The sequence below is a fragment of the Dryobates pubescens genome, chromosome 1 (genome assembly GCF_014839835.1).
Source record: "Dryobates pubescens isolate bDryPub1 chromosome 1, bDryPub1.pri, whole genome shotgun sequence".
Classification (NCBI taxonomy): Eukaryota; Metazoa; Chordata; class Aves; order Piciformes; family Picidae; genus Dryobates; species Dryobates pubescens.
In genome coordinates this window covers 4,800,975-4,828,749 of record NC_071612.1, presented here as the reverse complement: position 1 = coordinate 4,828,749, position 27,775 = coordinate 4,800,975, and the positions used below count along the sequence as shown (strand labels likewise).

At 44.5% G+C, this 27,775-nt stretch overlaps 1 protein-coding gene across 3 annotated transcripts in view; it reads right to left on the bottom strand.

Annotated features, from left to right (window-relative positions):
• Positions 1 to 274: 274 nt before the first annotated feature.
• QRICH1 (glutamine rich 1) overlaps positions 275 to 27,775 on the bottom strand; it is a 28,982-nt gene continuing 1,481 nt past the window's right edge. For all 3 annotated transcript variants that reach the window (XM_054180452.1, XM_054180461.1, XM_054180469.1), the window contains 9 exons: positions 24,196 to 24,525; positions 14,420 to 15,439; positions 10,607 to 10,784; positions 9,846 to 10,000; positions 8,828 to 8,942; positions 7,385 to 7,493; positions 6,876 to 7,027; positions 6,157 to 6,247; positions 275 to 5,406 (listed from right to left, as the gene is read on the bottom strand). In XM_054180452.1, coding sequence (XP_054036427.1) covers positions 5,214 to 5,406; positions 6,157 to 6,247; positions 6,876 to 7,027; positions 7,385 to 7,493; positions 8,828 to 8,942; positions 9,846 to 10,000; positions 10,607 to 10,784; positions 14,420 to 15,439; positions 24,196 to 24,504 — 2,322 coding nt within the window. In that variant the 5' untranslated portion in view covers positions 24,505 to 24,525 and the 3' untranslated portion in view covers positions 275 to 5,213. The remainder of the gene's footprint in view (positions 5,407 to 6,156; positions 6,248 to 6,875; positions 7,028 to 7,384; positions 7,494 to 8,827; positions 8,943 to 9,845; positions 10,001 to 10,606; positions 10,785 to 14,419; positions 15,440 to 24,195; positions 24,526 to 27,775) is intronic.

Genomic DNA, 27,775 nt, shown 5'->3' with positions numbered 1-27,775 from the left:
AGTCTCAGCTAGCAGTTGATGTCACCTCTCCAGACACTGATTTCCCATTGTCTGCAGTTGGCTTGGAGCTGTAAGAAAAGCCCTGTCCTTCGCAGTGAATAACGCGCCTAGGCTCACACCACCAACCACCGTCACCAGTAGCGACACAGAGATCCTCAACCCGCAGGCTGGGCTGGAAGGCAAACGCTGCTTGTGAAAGGACATGCAGCCTGGAGTCAGCGCTGCCCGTGACAGGATCGGCAGGCACCGCGCCAGACCCAGATCAGTTTAACAGGTCTCGCTCCCCTTTGTTGTAAATAAGGGCAGCACGGACAAAGGTCTGCTAAGCCGATCTCGGCTGTTAACGCTTGAGCACCGGCACGGCAGTAAACAGGCAAGTTGGCTTCTGTTCCAATAGAAACACCACACAAAAGTTTAATGGTTCTCAAACAGACTACAACAAAGGCTGCAGGGAAAAACATTTTATTTCCAAGCAGATTACAAAGAGCAGAGAATATAAGAGTAAAATTAAATTAAAAAAATAGTTGAGTGCATCTCTTTAAAATGATTTGTAGTGTGAGTTACTCACGGGGCAAAGCTACTGGAGAGTCCTGAAGGTCACTTTGCAGGATGCCAATCACATGTGCTGTTTAGACCAGGGTCAACACAGGAGGGACAGACAAGACATAATTTGCATATAGGCTGCACACTCATTATCAAGCAAGGCTCTGGGCTGCAACTGGACCCTGCCTTTCCAAGACACCCTCTCCACCTCATTCTCTCCTACAGTTCCCTCAAGTTCTAGATACAATTTATTGCTGCTGTAAGTGGGTTCAATCTGCCTCCCCATTCTGATGAGCTCAAACAAGAACAGAGAAGCAGGCAAATGCGGCTGCCATGCACAAGGCTATACAGGGAAAGTGACTGCATTGCTGAGAGCCGAGCTTCAGCCATGCAATAAATGGAATAGACAAGTAAGGGACACAGCAGTCACCTCAGAGGTTTATGGGGCAGCATGTCAGCAAGATCTGTGGAAGATCTGAGATGTTCCTTAAGGTAGGAAGATGCTTGAGTTAAGAAGGGCTCTTTCCTATGCGTTGGCACCAGTGAAACAGAACAGGCTGAAACATCAGGGTAAGGTATGTTCCCTGTAGTAGTTGAGAGGAGCAGCTCCAGCAAGAGGGTGGGGAGAAAAGCCCTGTACAGAGTGGAAGACAGTTTATATCCCTCTTTAACAGTGATTTAAGAGTCCAAACATTAATTGCAAGTCACTATAAAACTTGGATGAGAATGCAGTTTGGTTGGGCTGTGCAGAGTCGGTCAATGTCTAGCAGAACTCAGACCAGCAAGAGGATGAGCTATCAGCAAGTCTTCCACCCTACAAATGCTCAGAGGGCTCTTTCCTACCATTTTTTTACCAGTTCTAACAGCACAAGATGCTGTTAGACTTGAAGATGACCTAAGCCATTCTACATACACTAAGGCAGAAAGCAGCTCTGGTGCATCTGAGAACAAGACTACCTTAATATATGCCCTAGAAACAGTGCCAAAGACTATTCTTATTTAGGGATCAGACTAGCTTTTCATTGCTTCAAGGCAGAACAGGAACTACTTGAGACCTTGTCTCCCACCTAAAAATCCAGATCTCTAGGTGTGAAACAGCCAACAGATGACAGCCCTGTTACTTGAATTGTTCCTTTTCCTCACCTCTCTAGTCAGGAAGGAAGAACAACTCTCTAGGTTGCTCTCTGCTCTTCAGACATTATCACTTAGAGGAAATGCTTGAAAGTAAATGAAAATCTAATGGTGCCATTGACAAGTGTGTAAGAGGCTACAGGTTTCCTTAGAGAAGCAATGCTATTAGTGTCAAGAGATAGGACAGCAGATGAGTCTTACGTCAGAATGAGAGGTGCTTTACAGTAGTCAGTCATGCACTGCTTTCTATGGTTCCCTTCACACTGTGGGGACAAGATGGGCAGAGTTCAAAACCAGCAATGCAGGGTCCCTAGAACAACTTCTCAGCTTCATTCATGTAGAAATTGATGCATTTTCAACCTGTCTCATAATAGGCATGGGGCATGGAGAGCTCTCCTGTAATATACACACACGCACAAGAGCTGGCGGTTTGGCACTCCGAGCCGAGGGGGAAATGCCCTTTAAGCAGCAGTCAAGCTGGTTATAGGAAAGTGTTAAAAAGCTATTTTACATGTTTGACTGGGAACATTTCCCAGAACTTGGATAGCAATCCTAAGCCACAGCACTCTTCTGTGCTACTCTGTGCACATCTGCCTATGAGCCCCTAAAAGGGAGCAGATTGTGTTCTTCACTATCAAAGAACATAGTATTTGTATTCTAGAAATACTGTACCTTTGAAACTAGCTCTGGAGAGCCAGACTAGAAGCCAGGTGCAGGAAAATAATCCTTAAGTCACAGTATATCGATTGTCTCTAGAAATAGGGGATGAAGTTAACGTGGTGGACATCAATGAGACAGTACAGAACAGTACGGCAGTCCACTTCTGTTGTGAGTAAATCTCTCTTCTGGTATGTCCAAAGAATGAGAAAATAATGGCAACACTTCAGTCAGGACAAAGCCCATCATCAGGAGATCTCTACACCTCACTGTGTCCAAGTTCCCCTGCTTCTAAGTGGTATACTCCAAGATGGAGAACTCTTCCCCTACAAAGAGTGTAGATCATCCTGCAGTTAAGGGTAGTAGGGAAAAGTCTTTCCACAATCTAGAATTTGAAGGTAACATGGAATTCTTTTTCCCCAGAAAGCTCAGCTGAAGTATTTGTTCACCCCCAACTTGGAACTGATCTAATATGCTGTCAAATTATTCCAGCTTCTGGCAGTTTTTAGAGCAAGAGGTGACTCCCAAGACTACCTAATGAAGTGACTGAGTGCTTGGCAGATGACTTCAACACCCTCTGCACTTTGAATGGAGACAGACAATGCAGCAGGCTCTTGCTGAGATGCAGGCATGCTGGAACTAGCTTCCCATGCAGCATTGCAGAGCACACATCAGGACTTAAGCACGGGTGTCTGCAGTTTTTCCTCACGTCTTTGCAACTCTGTTCAGAAGACAGGACAAACTGCCCAGAAGAATGGGAAATCCAATCTGTGCGGGCTTGAAACAGCAGGAGCTTGTCCCTAATCATGTCCTTATGTACTTAAATCAGGGCCAGAGGTGGCCATTCCAGTCACTGAGAAATGGTAAAGGCATTACAGGCTTCTCACAGCTGAAGCAGTATTAGCAATTCTGAAAACCACCCTACCAGGAGCAGCTGCTGGCTCCCAAAGGCTGAACTGAGTGTTGCTAGCACTACACACTACTGAGGTACTACCTTCTCGATGTACCCATGGGGATCCGGGCACCAATCCCAGGCTGTTTTCCCCTGGCATAACTCTTGAGGGCAGACACTGAACTAAAAGTCTGCCTTAGAGTACAGGTACCAGTGAACAACCCCACCTCTCTGCACAGAGCCCTATACAGGGAACAAGCTTCTCATACTGACAACCAGCCCAAGCACATCTGCTTCCTCATGGACACCAATGTCAATATGAAGCATCAGAGACCTGAAGTCTCTAAGCCCACCTCAGCACTGCTCAGGAGCACAAGGACAGGGAATACTGTCTTGTTTACACTGTAGACAACTGACAGAGAGAGCAGACCTTCCTTCTCAATAGAGACAGGTGCTGGCCAACAGAAGCTTCAGAAAAATTGCTTGCCTGTACACAAGTTTTTTTTTTTAACTGTAATATATATTTTAAATAGATAGAGGTGTTTTTTGTATTTTCAAACAGGGAAGGAATAGGAGATGGAGAAGCAGGGAAGACAAGTTCAAGAAGCAGAGTTACCTCTGCACCCAAGAAGCTGGTGGCACAAATTAAAGCCTGGCTAGAGTGATCTCCGTTTCAAGCACGGGTGGCTACCTGCTGGCTTCAAAAGAGCAGACTACTTGTTAATGTTATAAAATACAGCAACCATTTAAGATGCAGCAAGGCAAGTCTACAGGGCTGGGGTTTATGATCATGAATGATGCCAGAAGCTACACAGCTGTGTTAGAAACAGTGAAAAGGCAGGAGTAAGCCACATGCTGCTCCTGGAAGGCCTTTTCCCTCCAACACCCCTCCAATCATGCCGTTGGTGTGATGCTTTTGTAAAGGTGGGGAGAGGGGGATTTGCCTCGGGGTGAAGCCTCACAGGCTGGCCACAGAACATTAGGACAGTTTGACCTGGTCTCACAGACCCCATGTTCCTAGCCTGACAATGAGCTTCCATCAGCAAGCAGACATTCAGGTCCTTCAACAGAAGTTAATCCCCTTCTACCTTCTTGATTTGCAGGGGTGAAAAGTCCAGCGGCGTGGCGCTGGAAAGCACAAACAGGGATGAGAACAACCAGTTTGCATACTGATCTTTGTATAATGACCCCCCCCCACCCTCACAGCTCACTCTTCCCCAAATAAAGACACATTGTTCAATGGCATGTTGAAAAGACGTGCTCGTCATTCTTAATAAACAACTAGAGTAAGAATACATAAGAGAAACAGGGTGGTATCTTTATATGATACACAAGTGTATGTTACAAGAATTCCATCAGGCACAGGAGCCTCAAGGTTTAAGGCCTCAATGTTAGGCCAAAAAAGAAGAGTGTGGTAAAGTTTGTACTTTTAACATCTAAAAATGTCACTTAAAGGTTTGAATAGAAATCGTTGGTTTGGGGGGTTGGGTGTTTTTGTATAAATCACAATTGCAGTTCACTCTCTCCTCTTCCTTCCAAGATAACAGCAAATTAACGTCCAAGCACAAGGAAAGAAGATGCCTGCCTCTCCTCCACTGGCTGAGCAGGTCCATCCATCATTCTGTGCCCTCTAGGCTGCATGTGCTCAAGGAGACAGAGGCCCCAGCCATCCAGGCCAATCCTGTAGTTCCATGTTTTCTACATCATAAAAAAGACCAGAGTCAACCAGCAGCTTTCCATAGCTCCCAGCTCGCAGGGAATATGCAGCCTCCAATGGTTCCAACAGTTTGGTGTGTAGGATAGGATACACAATGGGTAGGTTTTCCTTTAGATTCTTTTAAAGAGAAGAAGCCTAAAAGGGCTTCATAACTACACCAATAAAAAACCAAAAACTTAGGCATCTCCTTTAGTGTAAAAGTCTGTACAATTTATCTTTGCTTGTCCCTCCCCCGTCACCCTGCCCCACCCCTTCTGAGCCAAGAAGGATGCCTTAGTGCATGGTGCTGGCGTTAGCCACGGCAAGAGCTTCCTGAATCTCTCGTATCACCAGGATCCGGGTGAGCATCTGCTCCATCTGCTCTCTGCTGATCGGCTGGATGGAATACCAGATAGGGCTGTTGGGGGCCACCACTGGCTCCGGTGTCAAGTAAAAGGTGTCATTCCGGCCTTTCACGCTCTGGGGGCTGCGTGAGGAAGATCAGAAATAACCAGACTAACAGGATGTCCTGGGAGAGAGAGGCCACCACTGTCCTCACCCCAGGTCCACAATTCCTGACAGTGAACATCTGGCTGATGAGACACAAAGGAACAGAGTTACGTCTAGGGGAAACGGTGGTCCCGAAGGTTTCAGGCCACGCCAAGGTTAAAAAGCCATAATGATGACTGCAAGAAAATAGCTTTTATTTCACAGTAGTAAGCGTGGCTCCAGGGGTCTTTCAGAATGAAAGAAGGGTGAAGAATTTTCACATCCAGGCTGTGCACAGGAATGCTTACATTAATTACCAGAATCACCATAATTTGAGGAGAGTCCTTCAAGGCTCCCTCCACAGCAAGTCCTCTTTTTTGTTCAGAAGCCAATTTGAATAGGACCCTAATCTCATCTCAAGCAGCGGATGCTTCCAGATGACTTGCCTGCAAGTCACAGGCTTGACAGCGAGCTCCTGCCAACACAGCAGACCTCCAGAGTATGAGATTCAGAACAGCCAGTTCACAAATCAGGATTTGTCTCTTTAAATACCACAGAAGTTTGACTTTCATGCCATCAGAGTAAATCCTACCCTCCCACATCAACACCCCATCCCACTTAAGTAAAATTATGCAAATATAGAAAGTGTGCCAGCAATAAAACACAGCCCTGAAAACTAGGCCAGCCACAAGATACAGCTTAACAGTCACAGGAGACAAGCAGCCATACACACAACAAGTGCTCTCACCATTTGAAGAGGTAGAAGTCATACAGCTTTATCGGACACCTCAGGGGGTTCTCTGGATTCTCAGTCTGCTCTGCATACATGTCATCTGTAACTACAAACCACCCCCCCAAGAAGTTCATCAGACACTGTGTAAGCACAGCAAACTGAATGGTGCCACACAGGCTCAGCACCTCGTCACCGTGCAAGAGCTGGCAAGAGACACACGGCTGTCCCAGGGTTACAAATCCTCAAAGCACTGCATGGAGCTTGCTTTATCCCAAGACTACTGCAAGAACACAACTCAACTGCACCATTCTCTCCATGTCCCCTCTACCTGGGCCCCACATGAGTGAAATCCCACTACTGAGACTGCAATACCTCAGCTAAATCCTGGGTGTGTGCTTACAGAGGACAGACTGTACTTGTATATGGATTCTATTATTATGGGTTTACAAGGCAAGATAAGAGAAGTCCTCAAAAAAATTTCTCCTACTTAAACCCAAACCAAAAGGAACAACAATAAAAAAAGCTATCCTTGGCTCCTGATGAGCCCTATATGCCCCAGGTAAGGTATGTCCCCAGGCTGGTTATCAAGAGGTACTACCCTCTCACAGAGAGAGCGCACAGATAGTTGGCAGAGCTTTGGGTTCTCGTGGCCCTACCTGCAGACATTTCCAGGTCCATCCACTTCCTTCAATCCCAGTAAGTAAATATTACAAACACACACTTCCAGATACTACCTTTCTGTCCTGTCTGGTGCATGCCAGGAGCCTTCAGATAGCGGATACTCGTGCTTTTGTCCTTGGGATTAGAAGGGTTCTTCTTGGTCTGCCTCAATACCTTGGAGAAGGCCAGCTTCATGTGCTGGTCTACTGTTTTCAACAGGAAATATCTGCACAGAAAGAAAAGAACACAGGACATTCAGAGTCAAGTAAAGGATATAGTCACAGCAGTGAGGCAGTTATCTTTACTCATTACGACCCAGCTGAAAACTCAAATCAACACCAAGTTAAAAAGACTACTCCAGCAGCAGTGCAGGCAACAACCACAAGTTCAGGTTTCCCTTTGCTAGCTCACTTCCTTGTTGCACTGCATCTGCTCTGCCTGATGGGGCTGCAAAAGGCCTCTATGTGCCATCATCCCAAATCCACGGCTTTGCCATAATCCAGTGCAGCTGTTTCCTACCAACCCTGTCAAGACATTTGAAGTTCTTTTATTCCCCCAAATTCCCAGAGACTTAAGTACTTACTTTGTATTAAAAAACATCAGGGTAGTGAGCAAGGTGGAAGGGGAGTGAGCTCCTAGCTGCTTACACTCCCACAGCATTTCTTCTGTTACATGACTGGAGAGGACATAACCTGCAATGATCAGAAGTCAGCACCACAGTAGGAGACAGTCACAGCAGGAGCATATGCAGCATTTTATGGTCTGGAAGTACCTGAGAACACCCAATTCTTAAAGGAAAGAGGAGAAGGAGATCCTCACTGACATCTAGACTCACTCTTGTGCAAATAGCTTTTTAAGGAGCAGGTACAGTCAGGAAACACTTGTGTACGTACGTCAACCTCTTGCTGCAGAGCACGCTTCTGCAATATGCCTGCACATCCTCCCAGCCCAGAGAGAAATAAATATGCACTTAAACAGCTTTTAATTAATGGCTCAACTCCAATGCAGATGCTCCTAATCCAATAATATGTGAAAGCAGGCAGGCCAGGGTAACAAATCAGCTCTTGGCCCCATGTGCAGCTTTAGTCAGCACCCAGCGCCAAGTGATGTATTTGGACACAGGAGTAATCCTTTCATTCTGAGGGCTTTTTTTTTCCCCCCCTTTGTGAGAAGAGAAATACTATACACTAAATAGACAGATAAACAGAGAAACAGACAGCAGTATGAACTCCAGGCCTTGTGGAATGACAAAGCACAGATCAAAGAGCCAGTGTGAAAACAAAAGGATTCCCAAACTCACAGTGCTGCTTAGCCATCTAGCCTGTAACATCAGCTACGTTTCTGAACAGAAGCAATAGCTTCTCCACTGACGTCTAATCAGATCAAAGGGAATGAAGTAATGAGAATCCAGGTTTCTGTGCTCTGAAAGTGCAATTCCTGATCTAGTTCTCATACACAATTGTGTCAAAATCTGCTTCTGGAACTGCTCCCCCCACCCCTGTTGCTATCATGTTCTAAACAAAGGGCTGAGCTGAGCTGCATTTGATTGCAGCATTCAAGACTCTCATCACATGTTTTTTTTTACCTTTGACACTCAGCTGGCCCTGCAGACTGTACCCATCTGGATACATGGCAACAAGACAATGCTGTGTTATCTCCCAAAGTAACAATACATGTTAGGGGCAAGATGTATTAGCCCTTCAGATGTGGAAGCTTGATTCGGATCAAGCATCATCAGGCTTCCAACCAAGCCACTCTCATGATGCTATAAAGTCCCAACACCCTGCCTTCTGATGGGTGACAACTGATACACAGCTAATCCTCAACAACAAGGACTAGAGCCCAACACATGCAGTAACCCCAGCATTTACTCAGGTATGTTTGGGTTTCCCCCCCCCTGCACAGTATGAGCCATCCTTGGGGCATTAAGTACTTCAGAAGCATTTCTGTTCAGGCTGCCCTCGCACTGGAGTTCAAACATTTCAGGCTCCAGAAAGTTTTCAAGTTCTTAAACAAAACTTCTTACCAAGAGGGGAAACACGAGGCTGTACATCCTTAAGAACTTCATGCAGCCACTCAGTGAACCGAATATAGTAGAGATCTGAGAAGATGTCATCGACTCGACCGTTTTCAAAGAGATACTGCAAGAGATTCACAACACACTCCAGTCCAGTGGTAGCAACTACATTCCTCAGATCAGACCTTATCCTGAGAGCTCCAGCATTTTACAGCAAGGCACTACAGACTAATACACTCTACAGATGAGCATGGACCCTTGCACCAAGGCTAGTACAAGGTAACTAATTTCAGTTACTATCATGGGAATGCTAAGTCAGAAAGGAAAAACTGTCTTAGAAAGTAAAGCTATTTGGATTCCACCTTTTATTTCAGGTGTGAAATAACTGCAAGTTATTTCATGTGACTGTCCTTTGGACACTACTTTGAGATTAAGGAGATGCTTGACTCTCCTGTTAGTGAGCAGGCCTGTTCCTGCCCCTTCCAGAAAGCACACTAACATTACCAGCTCAGACTTCCCACATCACAGAGCTACATTCCTGCCTGTTAAAGCTTTGACTCAATCAAGTTCTGACATTGACAATTTCCTCAAACATTATCCAACTCTCCACCCTGCCCCCCCTCCAAAGACTTAAAACTTACTCTCACTATGATACTGGACTCAGTTATCAGCAGTTCTTCACAATCTTAACTCAGTAGATAAAAGCACTGCTGTGTGTCAATGGTATTTAGCCTGGTTTGCCTTCTTTAACATTTGTGTGTGTTGTTTTTATTGTTGTTGTTGTTGTTTGGGGGTTTATTTTTGTCTGGGGGGGGGTGGTGTTTCAGGGTTTTATTGTTTTGGTTGTGTGCAGGGTTGTTTTGTGTGTGTGTGTGTGTTTTGGTTTGGTTTATTTTAAAGCAAAGATGGTTTTCTTATGAAATTGCTGGGAATAGAAGACAGTCTCCATTTTTCTAACACAGAATCCTCCCTATACATGCTGCCAACATGCATGGCTCTGCTGCACATATAATCATTCTCCCTCTACCTTCTGAATACACAGGAAGATATAGTAGAGCACATCTGGGTCATAGGGTTCACCATCGCCATTTCGAGCTTCTCGTGTCATTAAGCACAGACCATAATTCAGCTCAGCCACAGCTGAAGAGATGAGATCTTCCTGGAACCTCAGCAGCTGACGCCCTGGAAAAGCAGAACAAGGCCATGTTATTTAAGCCATAAAGCCACGTTATTTCCCAATCCTTCAAGAACGACTTCCCAGACCTCCAACTCCGCCACGCTACCTGGCAGGTCCAGCAGCACCTAGTTGTCTCAGTATAATAAAGCAAGCTGAAGTAAATCACAATCTCAGGCTGTCAGACCTGCTAGAAGATAACCAGGCAAGAATCTGACAGACTCTGCCCTGCCAGCTGCATGATCACTGCCTTCTTTTACCATGTCCACAATGAAACGCTGCCCTGCAGCAACAGGAAAACAGCAGCACTGTGCCGGCCTGGCCGGCATTCACAGCCATTTCGTTTGTCCATGCACCACAGTCATACCCTACCTGTTTCTCCTGCTACCAGCCTAGGTGCTCAAGCTGGCTCAGCACAGAGCTAATACCTCCCTTGGAACATGTCCTATGGCAGTGGGAGTGTGCAGTAACAAGCACAGCAGCCCAAATCAGTTCAAACTTACAAACAGTCACCAATTAAAGAAAGGTGTTTTCCAGAGCTGTAGTAGCTAACATTTTAGGCAGTCCTAATCCTGCTTGAAAGGAAAGGCAGGCCATGTTGCCATGACACGTACTTCCAATAGGTGCTAGCCTATTTTGGGCTTCTTTTTCCAGCTCTGCATTCTTAGTCTGTGCCCAGCTTTTCCACACTTCAAGCCCTTCTTCTGGCTTCAGAGAATTTGGAAGTAGAAGTTCAGGTGAAGTCTGTGGCTGTGGTTGTGGTTCAACTTCAGCAACCTGAACAGTCTGAGCCTATGAAAGAAAACATTTCAGTTTACAGATACACAGCTCCACATGCATCAGCTCAAGAAAAAAAAACAACAAGAAGATAAAGTAATGCTGCAGTACCTCTAGCACAGGACATCAGCCTTCTGCACACTCCTCTCTAACAAGAAATTAATCCAAGGAACACAACTATTGCTGTGTAACCTAAACTGCTGCTCATGGAAGAATATTTGTCTCTAAGAACACTTTTAGTTTGAATGGACATATCCATAAGCCCTTTAGCAAAACCACACTACTTGCAGTTTGGTGCATTTAGAAGTCCTGCCTACCAAGTACACACACAAAAGTGATGAGGAGGAGTCCTTATATGAGGTCCCAGTCCATGGGGAGAGGATATGACTGCCGGGCTGCATGAAGAGACAACAAACATGTCTCTGTAGCAAGACTCCTTTTATAGACTGCCAAGGGTGCAATGTGGTCAATTTCTTAATTACTTGGAGGGCTGAATCCTCCCAGCAACATAGAGGAGACCTAACAGACACAAGCCATTCATGCTGCAATGCCATGAAGAAGCTAGCCATTACCAAATGCAAGGACCTTCCTTCACAGCACTGAAGTCCTCTCAACAACAGATGTCTGGTCTCCTTTTGAACACTGAAATAGATCACCATCGATTCCAGAGCCCTGTTTGCTCCACTGCATTTTTCTTGGCTTCAGCTAACTTGACTCTGAACCATCACTGAAATCCATCACCTCACTACAACAGGAGCAGCCCAAAGCTCCTCAGACACAGCAGCTAGAGAGACCACCAGCCCCTAGCAGGGAAGAACAATAAGGTGCATCAGCTGCAGCCACTGTTGCTCCAAACCTAGACTGCCCTGAGCAAGGTTCTGGATATGATTGTGTGTTGTATACCGCTAGCAATCCCTCCCCCCAGACCCTGCCCATTGAGGGCAGGCTGTCTGCATTGTTCAGTACAGAAAAGGCAGAATAGACACACTCTGTTCTTAACAGCTGGTAAGGTTAATTAATTCATTTGTAAGAGGTTCTAAAAATAACAGACTAGAATGTCAGCATCAAAACATTCATTTAGTTGCAATGCAATGCTCTCCAACTACCAAATACTGCTAATTAAGATTAGCTACTATTCTGTGGAGAGCTACTGTATCACCTACCATAGACTCAGGCTCTCCCTAGACTCCTTGGAAGTTTGCTTTGCAGCAAAACCTTAAGTCACCAAGAATTACTATCTCAAATGGAAATTTACCATGATTAATGTGAAGCTTCACAGCTCTTAGTCAAATTCTCATTGGCACCCCGAGTGTTCTAGAGAGAGCAATTCTTACATCAAAACAGTTTTGCTTTCTCCTCCTCCCAAAAAGTCAGACTTTGTAAAAATGGAGTAACTTTTTTTTGGATACAGTCAAGTGTCAATCAGTGAAAGCTGCTCTGACACTACTAGAGACCATAATGAAAACAGCACAGAGACTTCAGTCATTCGTGCACTTTATTTCATGTAACCACATGCAGCCTGCAAGAGCCTCAGACCAGAGCTTCATAGCTGCCATTGTTTAGCTTCCCCCCTCCCCCCCCCCCCCTTTTTTGCATAAACTCTTAGTAGCTCTTTGCTTATCAGCACCAGCAGCATCAGGACCCTATAATAGAAAGGGCTCAGCTTTTATCAAGGCAGATGGCAACGAAGTTTTAAGTTGTCAAGCAAGCCTCTGCCTGAAAGAGGACAGGAGTCCAAGGGTGAACCAATACCTCTTCGCAGGAGCTAGGATTGAACCTCCACTCTCCTCCTCAGAACTGCATTGTTTCTCTCCAGAGAGCAAAAAGCCTTCCAGAGCCAGCCACCTGTGTCAGACTAACCTAAGCAGCAATCTTCTGCCCTGCCCTCTCAGGCACCTTGTCCAGTGTGAAGGCAGGCACACAGGCAGTTCATTCACTGAACTAGCACGCCCTTCTTAACTCACTTAATTATTTCACAAACAGATTAAAACAGCTGCAACTTGCCCAGATTCCACAGCAGCACGGTGCCAGACAACAGTACAGGGCAAGCAGGAAAATTCCTTCTCTGTCTCACAATTCTGTGAGGGACAACCCCCAGAAGTTTGAGATTCACCTAAAGTAGCTTCACTACCCTCTTAGAGGAAGAATGCATCCCTCCTGGACTTGCCCCTGTATCTCATGAAACACCCAGTACTCCAGAAACTTGGGATCAGAAAACTGCTATGCAAGAATTGCAGACCACTGCACACAGGAATACAGTGCTAGCAGAAGCTTTACAAGAAACCATTAAAGAAAATACAGCATTAACTCCTCAGAAAGGATCCCAAGAATGTGGTTCCTGCTCTTAAAAGAGCCTGGAATGAGTCTAAATCCTTTTTCAGCAGAAAAGCCAAATGTCCTATCAACTTAGTTTGCTCAAGCAGTGGAAAGTGATGAAGTGACAATCTCTGAAGTACCAATATAAGGAAAAGATGAGCTACAGAAGGCTCTTTGAACATGACAAAACAATAAAACTCCAACCAAACAAAATCCCATGTATTACAAGACCCATAAGCTGCAGTTAAGGTACAGCTTTATAAAAGAGGGCATCCAGCACCTGGAAGTTATCTAGAAACATAGGGAACCCTTTCCACTGAAGACCTTGGTAGGATACAGGCCACTCAGAAACCATCAGACATGACTATAGAAAGTAATCTGCCTCCTCTCAGTGCCCACTGATGGAGAGGGCATATAGAGTTTTAAAAGTCAGCAGTGTTATTTATAAACTGGAAAGAATTTAGAACAATATTTATGCTAGCAGATGTGGATATTTTTTACCTCTTTCCATTCAGCAAAAACACAGGCTCTGACAAATCAATCACTTTTCACTTTCTGGTAGTAAAAGATAAATTGCATCCATTTGCACATATAAGACAAGTCTTTAACAGCCCCAGTTATTCTCAAAAAAACAATTCTAAGTAATCTATGCCTTAAAGTTAGTAACAAAGCCTTTAAAAACAGCAGCAACAGATTTGGCTGCCAGTTTGCCAAGCACTCTGAAGTGCTTACTTGCCTAGGCTGGTTACTGTGCTCTTGGCTCACCAGGCATTCACCAGAAGCAGGACATGCTGTTACAGACAGGTAACATGATCCATGAGGTTTGTTCCCAACTAGTCAGATTTTGACACTTTACCCGGGCCAGCTGGATCTGCTGTGGATCCACGTGCTGCATAACACGAAGTTACTGATAACTAGGTGACTAGTGTATTGACACTCCTTACTTTGCTGCCATCATCCTTGCCTGCCCACTGCAACCCCTAGAACAGCTCAGAAGACTGCAGACTTTGGAGTATCTGCTGTGAAGCAGCTAGCAATGAGCGTGTATCTATTGAAATGAGCATGTATCTACAAGTACCTCTCCATTTACATTACAAAGAGCAAGACTGTACTTTATTTTGGGAAGTTCTGAGTCCTGTAATTACAAACCGACATTAACACATCGTAGGCCTACACCTATCAAAGGTCAAATGCCCTGTGTCACACCCAGGCTACCGAGACATGCAACTCTGCTTCCTAGGTATCAGCTGACTGCTGACATCCTCTCCCTCTCTCTCCACAACAGTCACAGGTTGTTAATCATGGAGTGAGACAGAGAAATAGTTTTAACTTACTGAGCAAGTGACTTGTAGCTGCTGCTGCTGCTGCCCTTGCTCTTGGGGTGTGGGCTGCTGCTGTTGCTGCTGTGGGTCCCATATGTGCACTGTCTGTGCTGTATTCTGGTATGTCCCTGCCACAGCCTGCACTGCCACTGGAATGTGGATGTTGCCATTCATAAACTGCGCCGGAAAGAGCGAGTTAGCAAGAGTCTGCACCACTTCCTCATGAGAGTTCTTCACTACTGAAGTACTTCCCACCATCTTATCCTTGTCATCTTCCAGCTTCACGGTAGTCAGTGTCGTTGGCGAGCCACTGACATGGACGGCATTGTAGGCCTCCTGAGGGATGGCAATGTGGGTTATGTTTTGCTGCTGAAGGTCACCACGTGGTTGAGCAGAGTAAACAGGGATGGTCCAAGTCTCTCCAGTGGGGCTAGTAATGGTCCCAGTGGCACTGTACAGGTGGGCACTGTCCACTGTCAACAAGTCTGGCCGTAAAGAGACGTAACTTTGCTGCTGGCCCTGAGGAATGGCCAGCACTGTGGCAACTGGCTGCCCTGAAATAGCATACGACACAGTAATAGGCATATCCACCTTGCGTTTCTTCACCGGCTGAAGGACGCTAGCGGTGCTGATCCGTCGCTCTCCCTCTCGCGGAGAGCCTTGCTGAGAAGGTGGAGGTGACAGTGCCCCAACCGTTTGGATCTGTATCTGCTGGCCACCAGTAATGGCCTGCCCTGCCACGAGCTGGGCCTGGATCTGCTGGTGTTGTATATGCTCCTCCTGTATCTCCGCAGCCTGGATCTGTTGGGCAGTCTGCACATGCTGCACTTGGATTTGAGCTGCCTGCAGCTGAGATGGGCTGGGGCTCTGAAGAGACTGACTCTGTATTGTCTGCGATGCCTGCTGCTGTGCCTGGCCTTGGATCTGCACTTGGACCTGTATTGGCTGCTCTGAAGCCTGATGGACAGCAAGCTGTGGAGAGAGCTGCTGGGCGGAGACCTGCTGTGGTGACTGCTGGACCTGGACCTGAACCTGCAATGACACCAGTTCAGTGGTTAGGCATCAGCAAGCCTCAGCGATTCAACAGGGGACCACCAACAGAGAGGGTCCATCACTGGAGATCTAAGCTCCAGGTCTTTCATGCTCAGTTTTATGAGTCCATATATTAATCTATTAGTAAAGATCTCATGAAAAATGAAACCAGGTTACTCTAAAAGTGCCTTGTTGATAACAGCAATAATGTAGGTGATGTGTTTGCTCGGCGCCGCACATGACCACGCTTCTCAACCCAGATAGAACAGAGCGTGAGGGGCATCTCCATCCTCAAAGCTCTGTGGGCTCAAGCCAACAGACTGCATCCTTGGAAGCCAAAAGAGACCTCAGAGCTATTTGCATTGCTAAAATGTTATTTCAACACAGGTCTTGCAATAGCAAGGCTTAAAGGTCACACACATTACAATTCTGATGTTAAATTTATCTTGCTACAAAACGCAGGGCCTTGTCTCATTCTTACTCTACAGATTACTGCTTTCAATCCCAGCGCTCCAAGTGGCCACAGGATCACTTGTAACTGACAGGCAGTAAGAAATATGGGTAAGTTGAAACCAGCACTTGACTCTTTCCACATAAAGCACAGAAATGTTCTGAACCCCCCCACTAATAGCAACACTACGCAGGCAGGTGTCAACGCAGAAAGCTGCAAGTTCAACCTGAATCTCTGTCATGTGCTAAGGGGCAACACTGCAGCACGTTTTTAGAACAGTTTTCTTGGCAGTGACAGTTAAAAAAATCAATGTGTGGTTTGTTGGTTTGGTTTTGTTTAAAAATTATTATTTATTTATTCCATTTAATTCAATTTGTTGTCCAAATTACTTAGTTGTATTTTCTTGCTCATGCACTTATGTAAGTGAATACTGAATAACATGGACAAAACATGTTAAGACTTGAATACAAACATAGTTCCTTTTATTTTAGGGACAAAGAAAGAAAGAAAGATCATACCAGATCACATCAATGCTCATTTGTCCAAGGTCTGTCATGCTAACTAGCAGCAGTCCAGGAGCAGACTTAAAGCCAGGGTTTGGAGGTAGCTCACAACAAAGTTCAGGTCTCAACAACTTTCCATTTTAGGCCTTGAACCCAGCCCAGCTGGTACCTTCAGGGCACCAAGTGAGGTCTCCTCTCCTTGTTCAGACACCACCATTTTGTCACCCCTGTGTACACAGCCATTTTGTTGCATTTGCCTTGTCCTAGAAGGGATGTTCCAGGTTCCCATGACCATCTGCTGTTCCAAGCTTTACACTGTATCTTAGGGTAGGAAGTTAGCTACTCAACCTGAGAGATACAGAGCTTTATTAGGGGCACCTTTGAGGGCCATATGAAGTTTGAAGCCAACACAGACTTATCTAGTCACAAAACTTCTTACTCATGTTCTCTCACCCTTTTCTACCTCACCTTCTAGAGTCAGTCACACTAAGGCAGCACTTCCAGAGAGACTCCACGCTGCCAGCCTGAAAATACTCAAAGAACTACCAAGCAGGTCTGCATGGTGAAGACAGACAAAAGTCTCACTTCCCAACATCACCTCTAAGAACTCTTTTAAAATGTTAAGGATTCGTTTGCATGCAATTAAGAGTTGCTAGGGAAAAGCGAGATAGCAAAATGCACTACTTGCAGACCAGTTTTACAAGTCACCTCCTGTTAAGAGCTATTTCTGCTTCCAGGAAGAACAGATTATTTTACAGGTTCCTACTGGGAGCTATATGCAGTAACCCAGATGACGTGGACTTTGTATAATAATTTCCTGCAAGGTAACAAAACACCTATGACCTTGTGCCAGCATGACAGTTTAAAAAGCTGCATCAATGAGTGATTTGATGAGGCAGTTAACTGAAAAAGATGAAGTCACCTATGGGATGCTTCTTCAGTTCTAATTGATAGTCTTATCATATTGCCTTGAGCAAACAGGCCCAAGCACAGATTCCAGTTAAGAGCTCAGTTACACCTCTGAGGCAAGCCTTCTCCCAAACATCCAACTTTAAAAATCACTAATATAATCCTTAGCATTAATTTATGTCCTTATGCAAAAGGTTACTTGCAAGGCAAAGGTCCAAGACTGGAAAACTAAAATGTGTCATTGCATCAATATATTTTCAGTTGCTTTCAAAAATCAAGTCACAGGTAAAAGGTTAACATGTCATTTATCCTGTGCTACTGTAGTTTGCTTTCAGAATCTGCACAGGCTGACCAAGAACATCTTAGTTTTTCCATACAAAAATTTTCCTGTTACTGATGTAACAAACAAAGTAAAGACTAAATCTCTTTCTTCCTAGCAGTGAAGAATTGGAAGTCCACTTCTGCACCAAAGCAATTTTATCACATAAGTGTAATTAGAAAGGTAATGAAGTAGGTTTAAGCAAAAGACATTGTCAGCAAAAGAGGCACAGTCTAAGAAAAGGCCTAACAAAACATTGTATTTTCTTCCTTCCACTTTCATGGAACAGAATATTTCAGTTGGAAGGGGCTGCAAATTATCATCTTAGCCTAATTGCCTGGCCTTTCCAAGGCTGTCCATAAGCTAAAGCAGGTCATAAAGGGTATCTTCCAAACGCTTCAAACACTGACAGGCCTGAGGCATCCATCACCTCTCTAGGAGGCCTGTTCCACTATCTGACCACCCTCTCAGTAAAGAAATGCTGCCTAATGTAGTCTAAAGCTCCCCTGGTGCAGCTTTGAACCATTAACCATTTCTGAGCCTAAGCCTAATGTCTTTAAAAGCATGGATGACTTCTATCACTTTCAGCAGATGAGCAATCATGACCTGTGGCCCTACAATACCCTCTCAGGACTAAATCCTAACCCCACAGCTAGGATGTCTTGGTTCTGCTTCGGAGTTTACACAGCATTATTGTAAACACCCAAAGAATGACTCCAGATCTAATCAAGATGAAGAAGTCAGACTGCAGAATCACTGGAAGCTCTCTCTGCTGCTAACTACAGACATCACACTGCAGTCTGGAGACTGCTCCTATTTAAAAGCATACTGGAGTTCTACCCATCATAAATTATGCATCCCTTGTGAATTACACACCCATTTTTAACAAGTGTATTTTGCACTAGATCCCTTCCTATTTTCAAGTAGGTTGTATGCAGGAGTGCTGCAAGCATTCACTTCAGATTTACTTCAACCCAATCTGAGACCAGAGCTTCTTAAGTCGACCTCATTGTCCAATTCGCTCTGTGAGGAAAAAAGGACAAAGAATTACACTAAACCCCATAAAAGGGTTGACTTCTTTTTAGAGAGTCTGAAGAATGCTTGAAATTTTCAGACCAAGACCAACAGGCAGGACTTTAAATCTTCACCTTATGCTGAAGATTAAAGTAAGAACATGTTATGCTGGGAATTCCTGGGTTATACTGGTGCAAGAGAGGAGCATACCACTGAAAAACTGCTTATTGAAAGAAGTTTGGATCTAACATCATGAAAGGAATCATCTCTCAAGGGGGCTAGCATCATGAAGAAAGGTGGTTTTACCATAAGCTAGCTAGTATCAAGTGTTAGGTGCCTAAAGAATCAAAAGCATTAGAAGTCAGCCCTGCATCGTAATCCTGCATCCTGGAGAAGAGAAGGCTCAGGGGTGACCTCATTGCCCTCTACAACTACCTGAAAGGTGGTTGTAGACAGGAAGGGGTTGGTCTCTTCTCCCAGGCAACCAGCACCAGAACAAGGGGACACAGTCTCAAGCTGTGCCAGGGGAGGTTTAGACTCGAGGTGAGGAAAAAGTTCTTCACTGAGCGAGCCGTTCGTCATTGGAATGGGCTGCCCAGGGAGGTGGTGGAGTCGCCGTCCCTGGAGGTGTTCAAGGGGAGACTGGACATGGCACTTGGTGCCATGGTCTAGTCGTGAGGTCTGTTGGGACAGGTTGGACTTGATGATCCTTGGGGTCTCTTCCAGCCTTGGTTATACTGTAATAGGAGGGCAGATCAAGTATTTTTAAGATTCTCTGAAAGGAAATGTTCCATCACATTAAGCTCAAAACCACATTCTGTCTAGAAATGAGCACCAGCAGAGAGAACTTAAATAACTCCACAAGCATGAGAACAGCTGAAGCCCAGGTCCCAAAAGCTGGGGTGGTTTCCTCACTGTTGATAGACTAACTCCAACAATCTTTCAAGAAGGATTCACAGTATGTCTGCCCTGAGCAGATTCTCTGCCCAACAAGGAATCAGACTTGCACAACTGCAGTTCTGAAACAATTCAGGTGAAAGAACTCTCAAGCAGTGAAAAAATTCCATCTGTGAGATTTTATTACCTCTAAGGGATTACCTAGTATTTCCTAAAGCCTAACTCCAAATGATCACACATACCAACTCTTGCCTGGTGTGGACAGTCTGAGATCTAGCTTGCTTTGAAGCACCTGACAAGCTCTTAAATGCCTCTTTGCTAAAACATATGTTGTTTTCTGAAGCTACATTTACACTAGTAATTAGTAGGATATGCCAAGAGCAGGCTGATGACCTACTAAGATGTCCACATTATACATTCCAGAAGACTATTTCAGACTTAGGTCTAAGTCTTGCCCACTAGCCAAGTGATATGAACACCTAGGCGTAGCAAGACTGCATCTGTCTGGCTTAGTTTCATCTGAAGGGAATGCCAAATAAGAAGCTCAAACCTATAACAGCAAGTGGCAGCAGGTGGCAAACTTGCTGCAGGAATTATGCTCCAGATGCCCCCCTCCCCCAGTAATGCAAATGCACCTCAAAATTCCACACCTGACTAAGCTGACAGAAGTCAAAACACTTAGAAGACAAAAAACTAGTGAAAGTAGAAGAAAAGCAACATCATAATTATTTTGTCCAAATTTAAGGAAAAAAGACATAAGCCACACTTTTCTCAACAACAGTCCCAAGTTAAATTGGCTCCACCACTAAAAACCAAGACCATAACAAGTTCTTTCTAAGGTTACACCAGAAAGCATACATGCAAGTACAAAGCAGAAGTATGGAGTAGGTGAAAAGACTGATCAGATCACTGAAGAAGCAGGAAACATTGGAACTTGTTATTCAAGTACTCTACAGGAAGTCCTTTGCTATCTAAGTAAACAAGGTCTACAGGGAGTGTACAAGTCAGCTTCTCAGAACAACTGCCAGACAGACTCACTCCAGGTTTTTCCTCTGCTCGTTCATCAACATCTAAGAGAGAATTCCATAGGCCAAATTAGGCCTTGCATATATTTGAACAGTTACAATATCAAGATTGTTATCAAGCTGTACTCTGGGGCAGGATTTAGGCCTAAGACAGTTAAAACACATGAATCAGGGAGAACAAAACAGCTCACCTCTCCAAGAGCAGCCTACTTCCGTGTACAAGAAAGTGCTACCTTGAAAACACCACCCTTGACTACAACCATTAGTTGAAGTAGCACACTCAGCCCTAGCAAATGCTAATTAATACTAGATGCTACACTAATATCCTATTGGGATGCCTTCCAAAGGTACATGGCTAGGAGCCCTACCTCCAGGCTGAACTTTAGAACCAAGACTAGGGCAGCAGGAAACTGCATGCCTCGTAAGTGAAGGAAAAATGCATTCTGTGCAGAGCCAGAGGTAAGATTTTCTTCTGAGCTACTTAAGGGCATCACTCCCTGCCTATTGTCATTAATAATGCCCAGCTTCCTATACTGGTCTCAAGTCACAGAAAGGACTGGGGGAAGACTGAAAAAGCTGAACAACACACATATAAGGAACTGAGCAATTAGAAAGCCACAAGCCTTAACTGAAAGGGATTTTAGGCTGGCATTCAATCATTTCCTATACAGTTCTGCAACCATGCTCACCTCCCTTCAAGTCCTTTCCATGAAGCTCTTGCTACCTAGCCACCAGACTGTCTCAATAAAAAGCTGAAAGCGAGGATCTTCCCCAGCGTACATATCCTGAGCAAAAATACTTTCTGTCCTCTGATAGCCTTCCAGTTACATCTCATGGAACAGGAAGAGATGCAGGAGGCTCACTGACCTTTGCAAATGCCATATTCAGCAAGCAACCAGTGCCAACACCTCGATGGCATCATCAGTTTTATGGCCTCAACAGAGAGCAGCAGCAACTAGCAACAACAACCTGACCAAAGGCTGAGCTGATAAAAATCTTATTTGACAGGAGCAAAGCACAGCCCTTTCCAGCCACCCCCTGATGCATCACTGGGTATGACAACTTGACACATTAAACTCTAATGGCACTGCTGCAACACTAGGCATGGAGGGAACTCCAAGACACTTGTACTGTAGCACTGACCCAACAGTTGCATCTACTCAGCCTTTAAAATAAACATTTGGCAACGACTTGTTGAACCTTTTAGGCAAATAAAAACCCTAAGGTGCAACTTCTTCAAACAGGAAATTTATTTTGCCAGGATAAACAACAGTAGCAAGCAGTCACACACTGCCTTTGGTTGTTCACAGCAGGTAAAATCTAGGATGAAACGTGAGCACCGTGTGCCTATCTTTATGATCTTGAGGCTGTCAGCAGCACTTGCAACTGGGAGGTCATCTGACTGGTCACATTATTAGTCACCTTCAGCGCCACTGTCACACTGCCAGACACAAGTGTAGTCATTCAAAGGGTCTGCCACTGATTCTCAATTGGATTAGCAAGAACTAAACAGATTATCAGGTCGAGTACCAGGATGACATAAGTTGATCGAAAGCTAAGAGGCTTCAGCAGATGACCAAAATTTCTCACAATACAGCACAAGCAGTGTTTCAGCAAAGTGAGCCAGCTGGACTTGGTGTAGTCCTCTAATGGAGCACTGTCACCTCCAGGCACCCCAAAACTCAGACACCCTGCTCTGCTGCTGACACAGTGAGAGTCTTGAGACAGGTGAACACTAAATCATGGGTTTAACATAAATCACCTCTTGAGAAGAAATCTTGAATGACAGCAAAACACTCTTGATAAATATATTCTTCTCCACCCCATCTTTGCAAAAAAGGTCAAGATAATTCTGAGCTAGCTGTTCACACACACATGAATTGCTGCATTGCTGATGTACAAAAGCTGCAGCCATACCTAGTACCAGATGTGCCACCCAAGTGTTCTAGGGGTTTGTAACATCCTGAAGTGAGCAGCACAGGAGGCAACACAAACACTAATTATGACCTGTACTGACAGATGTGAAAGCAAGTCTTTTAATGTAGTCATATAAAAAACAAGAGGGAGAGAGCAGACAACATGTTTCAAGGAAGCTGCCAAAATCTTGACTTTCAGTAATTATTTTTCACATCCAGGGTCCAGGCCAGAACCAGTCTCTGGCAGCAACTCCACGTTTATTTCACTACCTCTGTTACTAGAAGATCTTGCAAGGGTCAAGCCTGAACTTTGAATAGTTCTGATATAAGGTACCAGCACGAGAATAAGAGGAAGAGAGTCCTTCTGACTTGTATAGTTGGGTTTGGGTGCTTTCATTTCTTCAAGGCTGAAGCACCCAAAAAAAGCTGATTCTCCTCATCCTTCTAATGAAGCTTCTCCCCAGAAAAATGGCTGGATGGCAGAACCAAAAGCACCCTTGATCAGTTTTAATAGACTCAAGCAAAAATCCAAATCATGTTTGTGAGACTAGAGGCTTTTATTCTTCAAAAGCCTTGCAACACAATTTACTGTAGGGCAACAGGTTACAGAAGTCCCAGTTAAGCATTCATTTGTTCAATAGAGTAACTGGAGACAGCTTGCACTGTGAAAGACAGAAGTTTGTAGTTGCTCTAGGACAGAAGCATGCAAGTGAAATGTTGGCACAAACCTACTGCACTACACCAAGTTCACACCACCTTATCTCCAGTCATTTGTATCTCCATAACCGCTATGTTGCAATAAGAAAGTTCACAACTTTACATTCATGTTACAGAAAGCAGAAGTAGTCCTATCTGAAGTGTATCAGTCACAGCTGTAGACTGAAAGCAAATGTTTGGAGACATATCATAAGAAAACCTCAGTAAATGCCCTGCCAGCTATAAACTCTTCAAAGTATAGAATGTGCTTGAGGACCAAAGCAGCTATCCTAAAGTACACGTTTGGAGGTCCACCCCCCCACATACTGGGGCTGGATTTTGCCCATTTTATACTTAATAAAAATTTCTTTAATACCTATTGGTACAAACCAACCAACCAACCAAGGCAGAGAAGACTCATTCCACTTTGCAAAAGGATCCTCTACCTTGACACATATGTATCTTTCAGCGTTCCTTTCCTGAAAGGTGTATTTCCCTCATTCATCTCATAAATTGAACCCCCCTCTATTTCCCCTTCACTTAAAATCCAGTTTGACAACTAACTACAAGTTTCAGAATGTTCAAGCAAAACCAATTAATAAAATCAATACTCTTTAAAAAAAAAAAATCCTGAAGGCAAATTAGATCCCATGGCCACTTTGAACAACCAGATAAAGTAAGAGCAGCAGAGGGAGGTGGTATTTATAGCAGCTTCACACACAGAGCAAGGCTTAGGGGAGCTGCGTACATGCCAGATCTGTCAACCATTTCTCCAAGAGGTTACACCATCACATTGTTATGTATCCTATTCCTCCTACAGCAGGGCTCAATGGAGGCACAGTCAAGAGAAAGATTTACTACCAAATTCCTTAAATGAAAGGGAAATAGTGCTGTTCTATATAAAGTTAATTGGCCCTACTTCTTAAGTGCTTGCAGTGGTTTCAGGTTAAACAGTAGCTGGCTCCGAACACTACTCCACAGGTTAGCAAGTCATACACACATTCAAAGATGATTTAAGATGCTTACCTGGACTTGCTGGGGTTGCTGAACCTGTATCTGCTGCTCTGGCTGAGTTTGCTGCTGGACACTGGTTGTCACAGGACAAGCAAGTTCGAGCAAAGACCCAGCCACTTCTGTGCTGTCTGTGTAAATGCAGTTGCCACCCTGCTGATAGACCATTGTGGTGGTGGCCGTCTGCTGAAACTCCTGCAGAGCTTCCGGCCCCTTGGAAGCAAGGGAGTCCAGAAACTCCTTCATCCTGTGCTGGGGGATTGTTCTTGCCTTCACACGGATGTATTCTTCAAAGGAAATGGTGTTCTCCAGAGAATTATTCATATTGCAAGGTCCTTAGGGTTCCTAAAGGAAAGAGAAAGTGAAAGTCTTAACTACAGCACACCTCTTGTATTATATATTCCTAACTCCAGTAACTAATTTTTCATACTGAGTACCATTTGTAAACTGGAAAACATGCCCAGCAGATGCTCTAGATTTTTAGGCATCTTGTGCTACTACACACCTCAGATTAACCCTTTGCAGCTCAGGGAAGTCTGAATGATGACCAGGTGTCACTGAGGTGCTACTCGGAGAGCTCACTGCCACGTAAAATCTTCTAGCATTGTACTTCACCCAGAACAGGCAAGTCCCACAGCAGAGGAAATCATGTCATACATTTAATTTCGTTTGCAGCATGCAGTATTAGTGAGAGAAGCTTAGAAATCAATATCTGTGGCCCTGCTTTGCAACCACAGAAGTGGGAGAACCGAGCAGCATGTTCTGTCAGGCCATGCAGCTCTATTCTAGGCAGCTAACGGGAAGCACAACGGAAGAGCAACAGATGCAGCATTCAGCCCATTGCTATTAGAGCTAGGACAGCCTTATCGATTTGAACAAAGCAAGCATAAGGAGAGTGCTGGAAGGTGTTCCTCAAATGGAGAAATACACACATGAAGAAGCAGAGCTCTGGAAATGGCAAAGGCAAGAGCAGCATCAGTTCTGGATGTCCTTTTCATATAGGAAGAGGTTAGCGTGAAACATGCCATGTATGAAGACAAAAAAGAGAGACAGAAAAAGAAATCAGATGATCAGGGAGGAACTGAGAGCAAGGAAGGAAAACCAACCAACCAACAACAACCAAAAAAAATTCCACCTGAGAACATTAGAAAGCTCCAGGGTATATTCTGACAGCATTCTTCTCTGATTGACTTATCTTGTTTAAACCCACAAATTGTTTCTGCAGTGAGCAGACTGGTTGTTTCAAAGGCACTAATTAGTCCTGATAAAGCACAAACAGATTTGAGCTATAACACTACCAGATACCGAGAAGGTTTTGAAAATATGTCAAATGGCAGATCAGGACTAGAAAAGGTGATTCAGTACTACTAGATCAAGCTGCAAAAAGGAGGAAAAAGGGACACTGTATTTTCATTACAGCTGTAGTTCTAAAGAGAGTAGGTGCAAGAGAAGAACCTTTTATATACCTTTTACTTTACAAAGTGGAACCAAGAGAGAAATAAGTGGTTGAACTTGACTGCAACAGCCTGTGTGAAAAGACCAGCTAGTTCTAGGCTCTCAGTGGCACCACAAGCCCAGCTCCAATTCTCACCAAAAATCAATTAGAGCTAGAGCAAATTCTAACCGCTCTTCAGTGTTACGTGACATCAGTCTAAACACACACAAGTTTCTGTTTACATGGAGGAGGTTCATGGCTACTGCGCTGGACCAGGCTCACAAGAGAATGAAAAGCAAAGGTGAGGGAAACGTGCGTGAGGCAACTGGTGTTATTATCTATCATTTCTGGAGTTACTAAGCAACATTTACTGCTGCATGAGACTGCTACAGAAAATACTCTTAAAACATGCATCGATGTTTAGCAAAAAGCACCACCTTGCAGTGTTCCCTCAGTAAATTCAACAGCTCTGTAAAAGTCAGTATACAGGAGATCCCGTCGAGCCCACAACTAGACAGAAGAACAATGCTCCTGCCTTTCAGAGACTCCAGTGAGATATATTTTCAAGACAGCTCTGCATGATAGTCAGTAAGGCTATTCTCTTAGTTGTTCAGTGAGGTTTCTTCCAGAAGCCACTTGGGAGTGCTCTACATATTCATGCTCTACAGGACACATCCTGCTCTACAGGACACATCCTTAACCCTTTCCCAAGTGACTGTATGAACCGAATTAAACCAACAGAGAACCTTGTTAATGCATCCTCAGTGGCTCTGACAGGACTACACCAGACATCTTGCATCTATCTTACACCTAATTGTAAGGTGCTCTGTTTCATACTCTGAAGCCGGAAAAAAGATTTTGAACTGTTACGTTGTCCTGATTTTTTTATTCAGAGCTTGCAAACATTTCACTTTCAAAAGAGCAACACTTTGCATATCCACTGAGTGCACTTACAGAAGGAAGACACTTCTGAGGAACAAGCCTCAAGGATGCCATTCTGGGAACCTAGACACGAACACTACAGGCGCTCCTTGACAGCTAGTTGCTGCTGAACAGGAATGAGCTCACCTCTCAGCAAAGGTCCTGCCTTCTCCCTTGCTCCTGCACCGGTGCTTATTATGTTGCAACGACTCAGGCAATTCCTATTCACCTTCTGTTAATCTTGTCACAGGCAAGAGCTGGGAAATCAGCAGGACCACTAGTTTTCAATGGCAGCTATTTGTGAGCCTTCACTTTTACTTATGGAACTCCAACCCTTCTGTCAAGAGCTGCTCAGAGGTACATTGTGCTCCTGTACAGCAGAGACTAGAAGCCACCAGAAACCCAGACGCATACGCAGCAGGCCCAAAGACCAAGAGATCCACCACCAAATAATCACCAACCTCTTCCAACCAGCAGGAAGCAGAACAAACACAGAATTAATTTCTTAGATACAAATCTCTGACCCTGCTCAGCTGCTCCATCTTCATTAGTTCATTTTAGCATGAAAATAAAGAGCCTACTAGGCCAGTCTTCCCCTTCCTCTGTCACAACCTGTCAGAGGGAATCTCTCTTTTTCTCTCTTCTAGTATGGAAAAATCTTCCTTTACATGTACTTGAAGGTACTACATTGAAAATCACTATGGCCTAAAACAGCTAAGTGCTGGTGTAAGCCACTGCAGCACTGCAAGCACAGATCAGAACTCCACTGCACCACATGGTATTTGTTCCTGTTCTGGAACAGCAGCAGGAGTTTCCATTGATTCCCTCTATAGCTCTCCAACTTTGGCAAGCAGAATGAATCTAAAGAAGGCACAGGTAACAGTGTGAGCTGGACTAAGTTTCTGCCAGAGTCATAACTGGCAGTTTGAGGGCTGCTTGAGGTTATTTAGCTAAAGGCTCCAAACAACTCAATAAAACTGCGCCTCACAAACTCCTGTGCATCTGCAAAGGTACCAGATCTACAAGAACATTCAGGAAAGTAACATTGTACTCCCAGAAAAAAAGCCACCTGCATTTATGACAGCAAACCTCAAGAGTGAAATAGGCATTCAGCAGGCTCTTGTAGGGCAACACACGCAGCTTTCTGCTGCAATCACCACTTCGACCGTTAGATATTAAAGCATACTAATTTACAGGTTCCATTTATCCTGTAGACACACAGCAGCCATCCTCTCTAGA